At 46.1% G+C, this 16,267-nt stretch overlaps 1 protein-coding gene across 3 annotated transcripts in view; it reads left to right on the top strand.

Annotated features, from left to right (window-relative positions):
* plxna4 (plexin A4) overlaps window positions 1-15,622 on the top strand; it is a 240,052-nt gene extending 224,430 nt beyond the window's left edge. For all 3 annotated transcript variants that reach the window (XM_031583020.2, XM_012824522.3, XM_031583021.2), the window contains exons 29-32: window positions 2,066-2,235; window positions 5,991-6,203; window positions 10,505-10,655; window positions 11,445-15,622. In XM_031583020.2, coding sequence (XP_031438880.1) covers window positions 2,066-2,235; window positions 5,991-6,203; window positions 10,505-10,655; window positions 11,445-11,540 — 630 coding nt within the window. In that variant the 3' untranslated portion in view covers window positions 11,541-15,622. The remainder of the gene's footprint in view (window positions 1-2,065; window positions 2,236-5,990; window positions 6,204-10,504; window positions 10,656-11,444) is intronic.
* The last annotated feature ends 645 nt before the right edge of the window (window positions 15,623-16,267 follow it).

Raw genomic sequence — 16,267 nt, 5'->3', positions numbered from 1 at the left:
GCACATACAGACGGCATAGGTGTGTGCTTTGCACACACACACACACACACACACACACACACACACACACACACACACACACACGGAAAACACACAGGAAGACAGGCACAGAAGACATAGGGTACATTTGATGTGCATTCAGGTTGTGGTATTGTAAAGGTGTATTCAGGTAGACATGCATGTTCAGTAATTCATGGGAAGTACGTGTAGAGGAGCGTGTGCAAGTAGTGTGCATTCATGAGATACCTCTTGACAGAGCACACAAAGAAACCGTGTTGGCAGACAGACCCCAACATAGATGATTCATAGCCCACACAGATTTTATGCAAAAATGCTGATACATGCACTAAAAATGGCACCATCAAAAGCCAGACAGTCAGACACAATCATACACACACACTCTCTCTCTCACACACATACACACAGATGCACGTAAACACACAGGCTCAATTTCACTGTGATTACCCAGCTCAGCATGCAGAAGGGGTGTCATATTTTCAGATGGATTGTTTTTGTGGGCAAACCGGTTTATCTCAGGGCCCCATCTCTCCTGGTGAAAAATGATTGCTGCGGCAGCACGGTAATTGACTGTTTGGCTTTCACCCCGACAATAAATACCAGAGGTCCGCCAGGCGCTGACGTCTCCCATATTAGGTCCATCAGTGTCACTCTCCAATGAGCGCGATGGACGGGACGTTATTCCCACCCCCCCCTTTTTCTTTTTCTCTCCCTCACACACACACTGAAACATACACCTTGCTCATCAATTTCAGAATTGCCTTGCTCTCTCTCTCTCTCTTTCCCTCTCTCTCCCTCTCTCTTTTCCTCTCTCTCTCTTTCTCTCTCTCTCTCTCTCTCTCTCTCTCTCTCTCTCTCTCCCTCTCTCTCTTTCCCTCTCTCTCTCTCTCTCTCTACTCAGTCTGGCTGTAGTAAATAGTATGTCCCACCACCACCCCACTCCACCCCTGCCACTATAATGATCAGGTCTGTTTAAATGGCTGGCAATGGCTGGTTCTGATTGCATGTTGCGGCGGCAAGCAATGATGATGTTGGTCTTCACGCAAACGTGAGATGACACCTGTCAGGCCCCTCACACACTCTCCGCACACACACACCCCCCTGCCAGCTGTCGCCACGGCGACACCGGTAGCCCACGCGCTGAAATGTGTATTTTCATCTTCCTAGGCAAAAGATACACTGTCAGGAATGTGGGACACAGTTGAATTATTGCTTTGATTGTCAGCTAACAGGATTCTCTCCTTCCCTCTCATTCCCACTCCCCCCCCCCCCCCCCCCAAACCCCTCATCTTCGCCTTGGTCACTGCTCAAATGAAAATGGGATTTGATTCGTCTGCTGCTTCTTGCACGCACCTCATCTAGCGTAGCCGGCGCATCACTCGCCGTTGCCATTAGCGACAGCAAAACCCAGTAGCTCTTTCGCTCTTTCATCCCTCCCCCGCCCGGCCCACATGCTGCCCAGAGCCCCCCCCTGATCCAGCTGCTCTCAGGGCATCAGCTCATTCGCTGTGGTTTGTGGATTAGGTTCTTCCTGCCTCTCCCTCCCTCCTTAAAAGTCGACGACATTAAATCAAATTAGGGTCAGCGGTGCGGCGGGGAAGATAATCCGGCACACACAAAGAGGCTTAGCAGATTCCGCCCCTGTTTCCAGATATTATTAAAAGTGAACTGTGAAAAAACAATCCCCCCCCCCATCAAACGGAGAGGAGGGAGAGATTTCAGGGCCCCCTACCCACCTCGCGCTTAAAGCGGCCAGACACGCTGTCAGGTGCATGCTGTCTGGGGGAAACACAAGGACACATATACACACACACACTCACACACTCACACACAAAACCTATACAAACACAAATACTCACACATACACACACATAGATGTGCACATACAGTACACACAAACTAAAAAAGACCATTGTTTCAGAGGGGCATCACAGGTATTCATTTGCAGGCCATCAACATGCAACCAAATGCTACTTGGCTTGTTAAACTCTCGTTCTCTTTTGAATGTCTCATTGTAAGACCTCTGGTTTGTATCTCTCCTTCACAGGGCACCCTGCAGAAGTTTGTGGACGACCTGTTCGAGACCATCTTCAGCACAGCACACAGAGGCAGCGCCCTGCCCCTGGCCATCAAGTACATGTTTGACTTCCTGGACGAGCAGGCGGACAAGCACAGCATCCACGACCCCCACGTCAGACACACTTGGAAGAGCAACTGGTGAGACAGAGAGACAGCACACTTCCTCTTCAGAGATGACAGAGATGTTATTGTTTTTGTGTGTAGGAAGTGGATGGTGTGTGTGTGTGTGTTTGTGTGTGTGTGTGTGTGTGTGTGTGTGTGTGTGTGTGTGTGTGTGTGTGTGTGTGTGTGTGTGTGTGTGTGTGTGTGTGTGTGTGTGTGTGGAAGTGTGGTGTGTGTGTGGAAGCATGTGGGCATGCACATCTTTCTCTGTCCCTGTGTGTGTGTGTGTGTGTGTGTGTGTGTGTGTGTGTGTGTGTGTGTGTGTGTGTGTGTGCATGGTGTGAGTGAATGAGGTTTTTAATTGTGTGAGCTGAATGTGAGCGCTGAAGCGTGAGTGATAGTCTCTCGGAGAGATAAGCTCTCTCCTCTGCCTTGGCCCGCTGATGGAGAGATTCGCCCTTATGAAGTTCTCACTTTATCTCTCTCTCTCTTTTCCTCTATATTTCTCTCTCCCTCCTTCCCGACTTGATGACACGACGTTCTTTCCACAATGGAGCGAGCGCCATAGTAACAGTCTCTTAAGTGCACTGCCTGAATCACCCAAAAAACAAACGCTTTGGTCATTTCAGTTGCCCAGAAAATGGCTGCCACTGTCGGATGGTACAGACAGGGACAGAGGGTGAATGAAGGCCAGAAAAGTTTGAGTCAGAGTTCGGGGAGAGTTCCTCTCTGTTGCTCAACACTACGTTAGCCTCATTCTGAGCTAGCGGTAAGTGTTTCCTCTCTATAACCTTGATTAAACCCAATCAAGGACAGCTGATCCCGAAGGCAAGCCTCTTCACAGCTTAGCAACAGTCACCGGGTGTAGCTGTCGCCACGGACGTTGCCATGGCGAGGTGCGTCTGACAGCCCCTCTCTGAATGAATTTCACCCTCTGTGGCATCATCTGTAAAAGGTATGAGGGTTAAATATATGGGCAGTGGATTAACAATTGACTGAAAGACAGAGAGAGACTGAGAGAGGTAGAGGTCGAAAGAGAGAGAGAGAGTGAGAGGGGACTCAGCGAGGTGGTAAACGAATGCTAATCCTTCATTAGCCCCCCCTGCCCTCTGCCAAGCTCCCATCATGCATCACTCATGGCTGCCCCACAGGACCATGGGGGCTGTAGGCTGAAATTGATGCTGGGAACGGCTGGAGGGGAGAAAACAGAAGTGCGAAGAGAGGAGGAGGAATGGGGAGGAGAGGAGAAGAGGAGAGGAGAGAAAAGGAGAGGGGGGTTAGTGCGAGAGGCAATTTGCTGTGCTTTATGATCTTAATTCCTCACCCTCTCTGCTCCTGTGCTGTCTTATTATGCCATCTGTAAGCACGCTAAGTGTTTTCGACTAGCGCCGTGGGGTCGAGCTCACATCAGCCGCTAATGGATGGGCTCGCATGAGAGAGGGGGGGCACGTTAAAGAACCATTTATCATGGCCCACATGCCCACTGATCAACCCCCCCCACCCCACCCCAACCACTCACACCCCACTCCCACAACGCTGTGGTCATGCTCCCGCTTTTACACATGTGACTGTCAGCTGCAGGACTAATGCCCTCGCCCATTTATATTTCACAGCATAAGAGTAAGATCCCCTCTCTCTTGCGTCGCTGAAAGGATGAAAGACGCTCCGCGTGGACTGATGGCTCTTCAGCCCTTCCATGCTGTTCCTGCCACCCCCGCTAGATTAGACCCCCATGCCGCTGCTTTGCTGCAGTGTGACAAAGTTTTAAAAAGTGGAATTGTCACGAAGTCGTGTGATTTTTTTTTCCTCCTCTGTTTCTGTTTCACGTGCGCGTGTGCCATCACGGACCTCTGCGTGGCGTCTCCTTTGGTCATATTACCCCTCGTTTTAGGAATGCCCTTATCTTGCCTTCAGTAAGGCAAGTCTCCAAAAGGGAAGATTGAATATTGGCGCAGGATCACTGACCTGCTCGGTTTTGTGCGCTATCCATGGAGTTGGATCAACACGCACAGTTGAGCGTCTGAAAAAAAGAAAAGAATGGATTAGTTCTGGCGTTACAGACATCTGGGCTTGTTGCCGTTCTTTCAGGTCGGAGAGGAGCACACTGTCTCATTCACTGGTGTCTCTGTGATGGGGGGGGGGGGGGCAAAATCTATTACAGCCACCATGCAAATCAGTGCCAGCTGATTCAGGATCAGCTCTCGGGCCTGACCTTAATATTACTGAACATGAACCAAAGTCCGATTTCTGCCTCAGGTCAGCGATGAAGGGCATTTTTAAGTACAATCCGAGCGCTGCTTATGATGTGTGCCATTCACAGCTCGACAGGAGGACATATTTGAATGCGGCACCGTCCTGTTCAGTGATTAGTGTCACACTCTCATTTGTCCTGATCTCCCGTGTTACGTACCCTTCTCCAGAGTCCTGCATTGTCATTGACTAAATTGTGAATTGTAGTCATTGGGTACTCTTTGACCCTCACCTCCCCCAGCCTGCCCCGGCCAGCTGTCCCAGATCAAGACTCCATTGTTGCCGTGTTAATATCCCTTTGATCTGATTGCGTAATCCCCAAAGATTCGCTCAGATTAATTTGGATTCATAATGCCAGGTTCACTCTCTCTCTCATTTCTTTTCTCTCCCTCCTCTCTTTTCTCTATCCCTCCTCTCTTTTCTCTCTATCTCTCTCTTTGTCTCTTCCGCTCACTCTCCAAATCCTCTTTTCTTGTGCTATCATGAGGGACAGTGGGCTATTCAAATGCAGATGTATACCTGTCTTGTACTCCCCTATCCTATAGGTGGCATGGCCCAAGCTCCTTAACTTATAGCATCACTAACATATAGGATTTTAGCGTTAAATCATTTACTATCCTGGTGAACTCGAAGACCCCAATGGTAAACAATAAACACAATGCAGGAGGAGGAACTCACGTGAACACTGAATGTGCTGTTCTAGACAAACACCGTCAGACACACACTCACGCAAAGTTCAGGTAGAGACCTTATGCTGGCCTCACATGAGAGAATATGGAAATTGGGTTTCAGTTTTGGACAAACAACTGCATACCACTGAACATGCTGGAGCAGGTTTGTAGTTCTGAGATCAGTTGGAAGAACATGTCGTGTGTATGTATTTGTCTTTTAGTGTGTGTGTGTGTGTGTGTGTTTCTGTGCTTTCTTGCTCGTAATGTGTGTAGTAACTGCCAGATGCAAATGATTGGCTAGAAGTCGTGTCTGTTTGGCAGTCTGCACTACAAACCCGACGGAGACACAGACGCCAGAAAGGGCTCCCTGTTTCCTGCGCTTGCAGATTAGGCTCTCGCATTGAATCAAACACACATCCAGTCTCACACACACACACACACACACACACACACACACACACACACACACACACACACACACACACACACACACACAGGAGAAAAATAACTTCCACCAGCCACCAACAGCCACTCACCTCCATGTCTCTCTGTGTCCGTTATCACAAACGGCACAGAACTGTTTTTGATGGAGGTAATCGTCTGTGCCGCCCAATCTGTTTAGACTCGGTTCTGTGGGAACTGTAACTTCCTTGTTTGTGTTTTCATGTTCTCCACAGAATTACTTAATAACTGACACTTTGCCAGAATTACCGTGGGTCATTTGTAAATGACACCAGCCACATTTGGCTTCACATTGATTGGGAGCCTATGGCAAACACATTGCTTGCCTAATAGGCTTTCATTGAAACCGTGCCCACGCTGCTGATACTGACATTGAGTGGTGCTTTTTTTGTTGTTGTTTGTTTGCAGCCTACCTCTGCGTTTCTGGGTGAATGTTATAAAGAACCCCCAGTTTGTCTTCGACATCCACAAGAGCAGCATCACGGATGCCTGCCTGTCTGTGGTGGCCCAGACCTTCATGGACTCCTGCTCCACCTCAGAGCACCGCCTGGGCAAGGACTCGCCCTCCAACAAGCTGCTCTATGCCAAGGACATTCCCAGCTACAAGAGCTGGGTGGAAAGGTAAGCCAGTGGAGGGTGTGTTTGGAAGGGGTGTTTGTTAAGGTGTCTGTCTTGGCCTGTCTATGCGGATATATTGTATGTGATGTGTGTGTGTGTGTGTGTGTGTGCGTGTGTACCTGCATGTGTGTGTGTGTGTATACATCTGTTCCCTATATGTGTCTGTGTATGTATTCACAAATCGAACACTACAAATCTGAAGAGGAAAACAGCTCAGTTAGCTGGTAAGCCTTGAGCTTGTTGTTGTGAGGTTGATGGTAGATTTCACAGGCAGGGAAGCAGTGGGGCAGTGTTTTGATTTATGACCCCCGCTGAGCACATTTCAAAAGCAGAAATACAGACAGTGAAAAGCCCAAAGTTTAGTCGGTACCTCACGCTGAAAGGACAGCATGCCTTGCATCCTCTCACAGGCACACTAAAGGAGGGCTTTTCATGCCGAATTTTCCAAGGTGATTTGTTAGAAATGAGCATTTTATTGCATTTATTTGTGAGCTGAGGTCGTGCTGAATAAAAGATGACAGCCATAGAAGTGCGCGTAGAAGTGTTTATTTGGTAGCCAGGGCTCGCTAGCCTGAGGCAGGAGGATGGATTTGGGGGAAGAGTGTGTCTAAGGTGTGTCTAAGGTGTGTGTGTGTGTGTGTGTGTGTGTGTGTGTGTGTGTGTGTGCGTGTGTGTGTGTGTCAGGAGGTGAGAAAAATACACACTTGGCCACATTTGTCCGTCTGTCTGATCTATGCCTCCCTTAGGCAAGTTTTACGTGTGCTCCACCCTGATGTACTCATGAGCCGGCCGGGTTTATAGTGTCTGTCTGCAGTGATCTATGGGTTGTTTGGAGAGATGATGAGGGGGAAAGGCCCTGCTTTGAATATGGATGAGCGAGGCTTTAACACATCTCCCAATGAGATTCGATGTGTGTGTGTGTGTGTGTGTGTGTGTGTGTGTGTGTGTGTGTGTATGTGTGTCTGTCTGTGCGTGTGTGCGTGTGCGTGTGCGTGTGCGTGTGCGTGTGCGTGTGCGTGTGTTTGTGTTTGTGTGTATCTGTGTGTGTGTCTATGTGTGTGTCTGTATGTGTTTCTGTGTGTGTATCTGTGTGTTTCTGTGTGTGTGTGTGTGTGTGTGTGTGTGTGTGTGTGTGTGTGTGTGTGTGTGTGTGTGTGTGTTGCTGATGAGGCTCTAATGAAAGGTGTTGCAGGCAACTGGATGATGGAGTGCAGCTCTGGAGCACTGAGGTCCTGCTGGGACTCAAAGATCAGCTGTTTTATCAGGCCCCCGCAATTAGTCATTGTTTGGGGGGAGAGAGAGAGCGAAAGGGGGGGAAGGGAGGGAGGCTAGAGAGAGTAGTGCTAACCTTAGTGCCAACCGCATCCCAACCAGTCCAAATGTGGTGATATTAGCAGCTGTCTGTTGCAGCGCTGAACATCCCACTCAGTGGGATTTTCATTGAAACCGCAATATCATTACTTTATCTCCGCTGGCATTCAGCTAAAGAATATGGTTTCCGACAACAAAATAGTTCTGATAGCTTTTGTTTGTGTTACTTGTCTGCCGTAAACAAAAAGTGCCCTTCAGAGAGAAATATCATTATGAGTGTGCTGGCTATTCAGTGTAGCTCACAGCTGAGGGCGGATCTCTCACTGATTTTGACCGCGTTGTTTTAGGGAGAATATCCTCCATCTTCTGCCTCCATTCCCTCACATGTACGCTTCTGAAGGGACAGCACGAGGTACAACCTAGTACTTTTCCACGACCCACAATCTCCCGATTAACTCTGTGTCGTACCTTGCCAGTAGCTCCAGTCGTTGTTGACAGGAAGACAGAAATCTAGCAAACTAACCCACGGCAATCACGTCCAGCACCTGTCCCAATTTACACATGAGAACTTATTTATGGGACACCCGGGCAGTTATCCTCATCTGAATTAAATGTCAGCAAAACAATATTGGGCTATGCCGCCCAATTTCAGGCGAGTGAGAGGGGAAAAATCTTGCAGGGTTATAATTATGTTTCAGTGTGAGTGTTGAAAGATGAGTGTTTGCGTTGTCATCAAGGTATGATTAGCCCGTCTAGACGGCAGCAATGATTTTTTTTTCTCGCAGAGGAAACCTTCAGTTGATTAGTGGCGTGAAATAAATCACAGTGCATTGTTCCATGAAGTACCTTGGGAATTAATAATGGTATTTTGTACAAATTTGGGCTAATGTCACAACATTGCTCTTTAGATTGAAATTTTCCGTGCCAGATATTCTGTGTGACATTACAAAATAAATACCTGGGAAATTCAAATACTTCTAGAAATAATTTGTACAATTTGTCACCATATAAGAATATGATATGATGGTAAACAGAAAGGTTGTTCTTCATGAAGCTGTCTCGGCTGGCTTCAGAGGCTGAAGCTGACAGGTAAACGAGGCACCTTTAACGCTGACGCTGCTGGAGTGAAGTCTGTAGGCACTTATTCTCTCCTCGTTTTTCGTGTCCTTCACCTCCTCCTCCTCCTCCTCCTCCTTCTTCTTCCCTTGTTCCACATGCAGTTGGGACAATGAGGTAGGTGAAGACAGACAGACAGACAGGAAAGGCAAACAACACACACAATCTCTGGGGGAATGGGAGAGAAAGACTGAGAGGGAGGTAGAGAAAGAGAGATAGAGAGAGGGAGAAAGACAGAAAGAAAGAGAGAGAGAGAGAGAGAGACAGAGAGAGAGAGAGAGAGAGGGTGAAGTCAAGGACAAATACACACTCCATCCTTTGATCTGGCTCATGTCTTCATTAACGTGCTGTTAGACTTGCATCACTTCACCTGGAAGGCGGGGATAGCTTAATTGAAGTGTGTGATGGGGAGGTGCATCAAGGAAGCGGGTGTATGTGTGTGTGTGTGTGTGTGTGTGTGTGTGTGTGTGTGTGTGTGTGTGTGTATGTGTTGGTAATGGAGCTGCATGCCCTTGGGGACGACAGGCATGCTGCATTTTTAATCAGGGATGGCATATGACTGAACTGAATGGCCTGCATATGCTATCTGAGCTTTATGGTCAGGCACCATTCCCTCTGTGAAGTTTTTTTGTGAAGTAATAAAACTACTCCAAAAGCCCATTCAAACTTCCTCCTTTCTCTCCCACACACACCATGACTGGTATTTTGCCCCAGAGGTATGGTGATTGAGCTGTGTGTGTGTGTGTGTGTGTGTGTGTGTGTGTGTTGGCAGGTGTGTTGGCAGGTGTGTCTTACACTTTCTCTGTTTCCCTGTCACCTCTAATGGACCTATGGTGCACTGCGACACTCACCTGTCACTCACTTTGTCCAGTCACACACACACATGCACACACACACGCACACAGACACACACACACATGCACACACATAGACACACAGACACACACACATGCACACGCACACGCACATAGACCCATACAAACACATACAAATGCGCACACACACATACCCCCCCCCCACACACACACACACACACACACACACACACACACACACACACACACACACACACACAGAAGAGTTGTCTGGAGGATTTAGGAGAGTCCAGCAGGCAGCATGCGGCAGGAATTAAAAATGTAAATGGCCAGCTTTAATTAAGGAGCTGACAGGGCAGCGGCAGCTGCTGTTGACAGTGACTGATTGCTTCTCCTCCTCAGCCACTTCCTTTCAATGACACACACAAGAGCTTCCCTCAAGATGGGGGAATAAGACGATATGTGTGTGTGTGTGTTTTCATGTGTGTGTGTGTGTGTGTGTGAATGTGACATCTTACAGTAGGTCATGTGCGTGTCTGACTATGCTATGTGTGGGTGTGCGTATTTATCTATATCAAAAGTTCCTGTTACAAAACGTGCATGGAACAAAACATTTGCGCTTCTGGGTGTGAACATGTTTTCTATGTATGTGTGTGTGTTCGTAAAGAGCCGCTCTCCTCAAAGGCAGGGAAAGTGCAGCAACCCTCTCTGAGAAAGTTGTGTTTCAAGGGCACAGGCTCATTAAGAGTCCCAGCCACTCACCTCGGAGCGCCAGCGAGCGTGGAGGCGGCGCAGTGAGAGGAGACAGCTGTCAGTCTGCCCGTCACCGGCCTCCCCCTTGCCCGCCTTACCCCGTTATTAGAGGCACAGCCAGCAGAGACGAGTCATTATTAAAACATAACCAAGATATCGGAGCTATATACTTCAGCCTCTGTTCATGGATGAAATGTCTGTGCTTGTCTTCAGTTCAGCCTTTGCGCATTGGCTTATACATCTGTGTTTGTATCTACTGTGCTGTTAAGTTCTCTTTCTCTGTTTCTCTCTTGCACGTGTGTCACACAGGTACTATTCAGACATTAATAAGATGCAGGCCATTAGCGACCAGGACATGAATGCCTACCTGGCTGAGCAGTCCCGTATGCACATGAGCGAGTTCAACACCATGAGCGCCCTCAGCGAGATCTACTCCTACGTGGCCAAATACGCTGAAGAGGTATGTGTTTTTGTTCTGTTTGTGTGTGTGTGTGTTTTTTGTTCTGTTTGTGTGTGTAAGTGTGTGTGTGTGTGTGTGTTTTTTTTTGTTCTGTTTGTGTGTGTCTGTGTGTGTGTTTGTGTCTGTGTGTGTGTGTGTGTGTGTGTGTGTGTGTGTGTGTGTGTGTGTATGTGTGTGTGTTTGTGTGTGTTTGTGTGTGTGTGTGAGCATATTTTACGACTGACACACATTCTAAAAAACACAATCACCAAGGCAACAAGCCACCATCGATTCAGTTAAATAAGCTCCCAGTCTCAAGGCCCTCCTATAATGGCATACTGTGTTCATCCTTCAGATTAATTACTGCTTGGCACTATACACAGTATTGAGCATGACAAGCCTCTTCTTTTCTGCTGTGCCTGTCATTGTTGGCACATTTATAATTTGCATGCAGTGATTCTTATGCTTATGCAAAGTGGCATTTACAATAAAGACACTGTACATTGCATACTAAGATTTTCTCACATTAGGGTACTACATAGAGATCATTTAGCTCTACTATACCTCATCAGTAGTGTATGCGGATACGGGAGATAAAATAACAAACTATCATAATTTTCAACTAAATCATTAACTATATAATTGTATGTATTCTGTTCTTAGACAATATTTCAAAACTGGGTGCCCAAGTCTTGCCCTCCAGCTTTTGTTTGCTGAGCATAAATGGTTAGTTAATTTGTGAGCGGTAGGTTACATACTGTGGCCTCTCTCTTTGTCTGCGACTGACCCAGTGTCTCCCCCTTCTGGCAGATTGTGTGCGCGCTGCAACAGGACGATTCCGCCAGGAAGCAGAAGCTGGCCTCGAAGCTGGAGAAGGTGATCGGCTTCATGACCCTGGAGAGCTGAGGACCGCATTTCCCAGAGCACACTGGGAGATCCCGTCAGAGAAACCGCGCCGTGCCTGAGCGAAGAACCTGTCCATCTATCTCATCTCTCTGTTAATCCCAAAAAAAAGAGACTACAACCAGTTCCCTTTTATCTTCCCACTCAGACAAACAAACCAACAAACTTTTGCATCACTTTAGCTCTGCTTCCTAGACGAGTAGAGGTGAAGGGGCTAGAGGGCTGCGGCACCAAGGACCACATTTCCCAAGATGCAATGGGGGAAGGTTGTGTTCCTGTTCCGCAGCATAGAAAGAGTTGGGGGCCGTGAGGGAGAAAGGTTGTTTGTTGACCTGTCTCCTTATGACCCTCAACTGGCAGAGAGAGCGAGAAAGCAGTCATGTTTATGTTGCCTTCAAAAATAACACTAATAGCAAAGTCTTTGAAACCGCCATGTCGGCTGTTCAATTTGTTCTGACTTTTATGATTAGGATAGTGATCGAAGCTACTTATAGAGTCCAGTTAATTGTAGAACCTTATAAAAAATCCATCACAAATGCAAGACTAGGGAATGGTTCATGCATACGAGGACTGCAGACCCTATGACCATCTACGAGGACATTTATCGCAAACAATGACAACAACCAATGGAGTTTACAAAGGTACCTTCTACAAGTCAACTGAATTCTACATATCTGTGTGGGTGGAGACCAGTGGAGTGTCCAATGCAAACCCCACATTAACACGTGTTTGAGATTGACGTGTTCAAAAGACTCAAAAATAGGGTTTCTAAGGAGTCCGGTAGTGCTTCTAGACTTTGTTTTAAACTCCTTGGACTCTTGACTGTGTAAAAGAGTCCTCGTGTGGCATCAGCAAAACGTGTCCCCCTCAACAATTTGCCCCCCACCTAAAAAAAAAACCCCAATCCTTTGTGATTTAGCTCCTCCACAGTACACACCTGACTGTCTTGTGTGCAAAATGAAATTCAAAGAATGCTCCCCCTATTCGGTATTGCATGGAGGACATGCCAAGGTTTTTGATCCCACCAGAGGAAGCACACATCCAACCCAACCTCAGTGACCTGACTTCACTCCACAGCAGAAGGGGAAACTCCTCTCTACCTTCTCTTGCCTTTCTCTTTCTCTCTCTCTTTCTCTTTCTCTCTCTGCTTCTGACTCTCGGCTCTCCACTGCCCTCCTCTCCTCTCCTGTCCTCTCCTCTCCCCGCTTTGTTTCCAAACCTCTTCTCTCTCCCCCCCTTCTTGTCTCCCCTCATACCCTTTTGCTAATGGATGAAGACTCACTGGTCTAAAAACTAAAGCACAGATTCAACAGCCAGATTTTAGCTGGCAAGGGAACCCTTATAAGGGGAAAAACCCAGAGGACAAACATGTGTAAAAATAACTGAGAACGGGACACCATCAATGAGTCCCACCTTCAGTTGAACAAGGACATCCGTGTGGGCATGCAGACGATAGCGCAGTCGGATTTGACCTTTGAACTCTGATAGCTGATATTCTGAGACTGCCTCTTCACACTGCCACAGCGAAGGACTGTGATTGTCACTGGACAGACTTGTGTGTGACTTTTGGAAATGAACAACTTGGTCAGCCGGGAAAAAAAAAACCAAAGGAGCCCGAATTATTTAAAAACAAAACAAAGACATTTGTTTAGAACAAACTAAAAAAAGTGCCACGACGGAGGAGAGGATAGAACAAGGGATGATTATGACGAAGAAGAAGAAGAAGAAGTATCCACGCCTTTCCTCTGATACTGCTCCTCCCCTGCGCTCCCGATTATGAGTCCGACCCGAAAAGCTACAGAGGGGGGAAAAACAAAAAACAGATGAACAAAACACACTGTTTAGATTTGTGACCTCAGTGCGTGCGATTCGAAAGGGCTGCGGTGGAACATTGACATGTTCCGTGTTCCGTGTTCCGTTCCCCGCTGCTCCTGGCTCTGCACACCGCTCTTAATCTCTCACTCTCTCTTCTTCAGTCTCTTTTTGCACAATGGCGGCGACTTCCGACTGGGCCTGGAGTTCTCCCCACTCCACGCTCTCACCCGGAAGCTCGGTCTGTCCCCTTCGGGACAGCCACCTTCACCTGCCTCAAGAGCTGAACCCAAACACACAAACATCGACAAAACCGTGACGTGGAAAAAAAATGGACTACACACAACACAACACAAATGACAACAGCATAATCAAACGTGCCCAGTGCCGACGAACGGCAGAGAGAGACGATTAGAGCCGCCCTCCTTTCTGTTGACCTTTCACCTTTCTTTTGCCTTGACAACGTGCCCCATGTGGTGATGTGAATGTGTGAAGACCGGCCTAGGTCCACCTTGGGTCTTTATTGGCTTTTTAAGCGCATGTACTTCAATTTAAAAATGAAAAAAAAAATCTACAAAAAAAGAACAAAAAAATGGAATCTAGAGAAATTAAGCCTTGCCATGATGATGTGGATGTGTTCTTTTTTTTCTTTTGCTCGGAACCAGACGGAAATGGAAAAAAAGTGGATAGTCATGTTGAAACTTAACTTCCGTTAAGGTGGAAACTTTATCCCAGTACACCCATTCAGCCATCAAATACCATGTTTGGTGGAAGTGTTAAAAATCAAATACTTTTGTTTTTTTATTACAGATGGTACCTTTAAACAAATATAGTATATACCCTTGCATGTTGACCTATTTGGATGTTATGAAATGGAACTGCCTTGCAAACAAACCTATTTATCGAACAATACTAGAAGTTTTTTGAAATGACACACAACCAAACTCTCCTCTTATGTTTTTGGACTGTCTCTCTGATGTTGTTCCATTATCAATGGTTCCTGATAGCAGATATGTCTTGGCAGGTGGGATGTCTTTCAATGAATTGACAGCTACCATCAACTTAGATGTATGATGATTGATTTCCTCAAGGCATGTTCTAACATTTGCTAAGGGGGTATTATGAAGCAGTCCAAACACTGCTCTAACAAGTTAGTTCTGTTCTTCCTCTCTCTATAGTTTACATATTACAGAGTTTTCCCTGTAAGCTATGAGGATTTAAATAAAAGATATATGTATTTTATGTACTTTAATTAGATTCTGAATGTTTTTTTATCATTTCTTGTATGTTTTTTGGATTGTTCCTTTAGAGGTGCTTCGGTACATCATTCGTCGTGTGAGTGGATCTCAGATGTAGCAAGTTACTACTGCTGGTTTTTGCCTTCCATGCACTGAATTATTTTTTCCACAAATTAGTATTTTGCGTTTGGTTTCATTATAGATGTCAGAATTTGGTTTCTGCTTTTTCAGTAATTTGTGAATTTGTTTTGTTGAAATCTGATATTTTTTTAAAACGGGTTTATAACTGTAATATTTTTTTCAAGAGTCCACACATGTCTACAGTTGAAAAGAGTGCAGTGTGTTGTATATCTCGATACCCTTTGGGTTTAGGGGCTTAGTCATGTGGCTGTTTGAGGATGTCACTAATGTTCTATGTCCAAACTCAAAATTACCCACTATGTGAATTGTACACAATATCGTACAAAAGCATATTTATTGAATTGGCTTGTCATCAAAGCCTTTTGGTCATAGTACAGAGAAAAGGCTTTCCGCCTTTGTCGATGTTGACATGGTTCCAGCCATCCTTGGGACCTCCTCATGATTCGGCTCCTTCGTGTCACTTTGTGATCCATTTCTCCATGTAAAGCTGCAGCAGTCACCGTCCGCAAGGACTGACTACCGACGCACCCCCCCCAACCCAAACACCCCAATACCTCCAATTTACCTATTGTCCAAAACATCAGATAAAGCTTCCACCTTAAACGTTTCTTAAGAACTTAAAAGCGTCCTTCTAGAGCTCAGTGTTATAGTGGGTGTTCCAGAAACACGGTAGAAAAGACTTTTACTATGTCCAGATTTGATGAGAGATGATGAGATTCTTGTGAACAGAAGGGAAAACAGACAAACAAACCAATAGGGAAAAAAAACAGGACACCGGGTGGAAAAAGGCGAGCTTCTCTAACTTTGTTATAATTAATTGTATACCTGTGTATGTAAATATAATGCATTCCTATTTTGCAGTCAAGAACAAAATACTATTTGTAATATAGAATAAACTTTATTATGAAAAAAGTGGGGTCTTGTCTTTTATACGTCTGTCTCTCTTTTTCTCTCTCCTGTGTGTGTGCGTAAGTGTGTGTGTGTGTGTGTGTGTGTGTGTGTGTGTGTGTGTGTGTGTGTGTGTGTGTGTATGTGTTTTCATGTATACCTGAGGGTGTATTAAAGTTGTAAAGTTCAGCGCATTAGAATGCATACGTGTTACCTCAAGACAAGTGTCACACACAACCCAAAACATTGCCTGCAGTCAGAAGCCATTAAACAGTTCAACACTCACACACACACACACACACTCCCCTCTGCCATCTCCTCCTCGGCTTCACGTGGTCACTGGAAGGATGCCATGACACAAAGAAGAAAGAAAAACAATTGGAAACAGCGATTAATTTAATTATGAATTAGCATATGTTCATCTAATCTGATGAAAGTGGAAATAACAAGCCGGGAGGGGATCATTAAGCTATTGAGGTGTGGCAATAAACCCAGTGCTAAAAGTCATTAATGTTTATTAAATGTCACTGCTGTAATATGATAGAGGGAATGTAATGTGTGTCTATGAGTCCAAGCAAACATCTTACAAGCTTCCACTTACACAAGCAAGTGTTCAATGAGCCACATTCGAGGAATTGATGGAAAATGTGT

Source organism: Clupea harengus, chromosome 16 (genome assembly GCF_900700415.2).
Source record: "Clupea harengus chromosome 16, Ch_v2.0.2, whole genome shotgun sequence".
Lineage (NCBI taxonomy): Eukaryota > Metazoa > Chordata > Actinopteri > Clupeiformes > Clupeidae > Clupea > Clupea harengus.
Note: the sequence above shows the minus strand (reverse complement) of the source record. Positions and strands in the feature narration are given on the sequence as shown.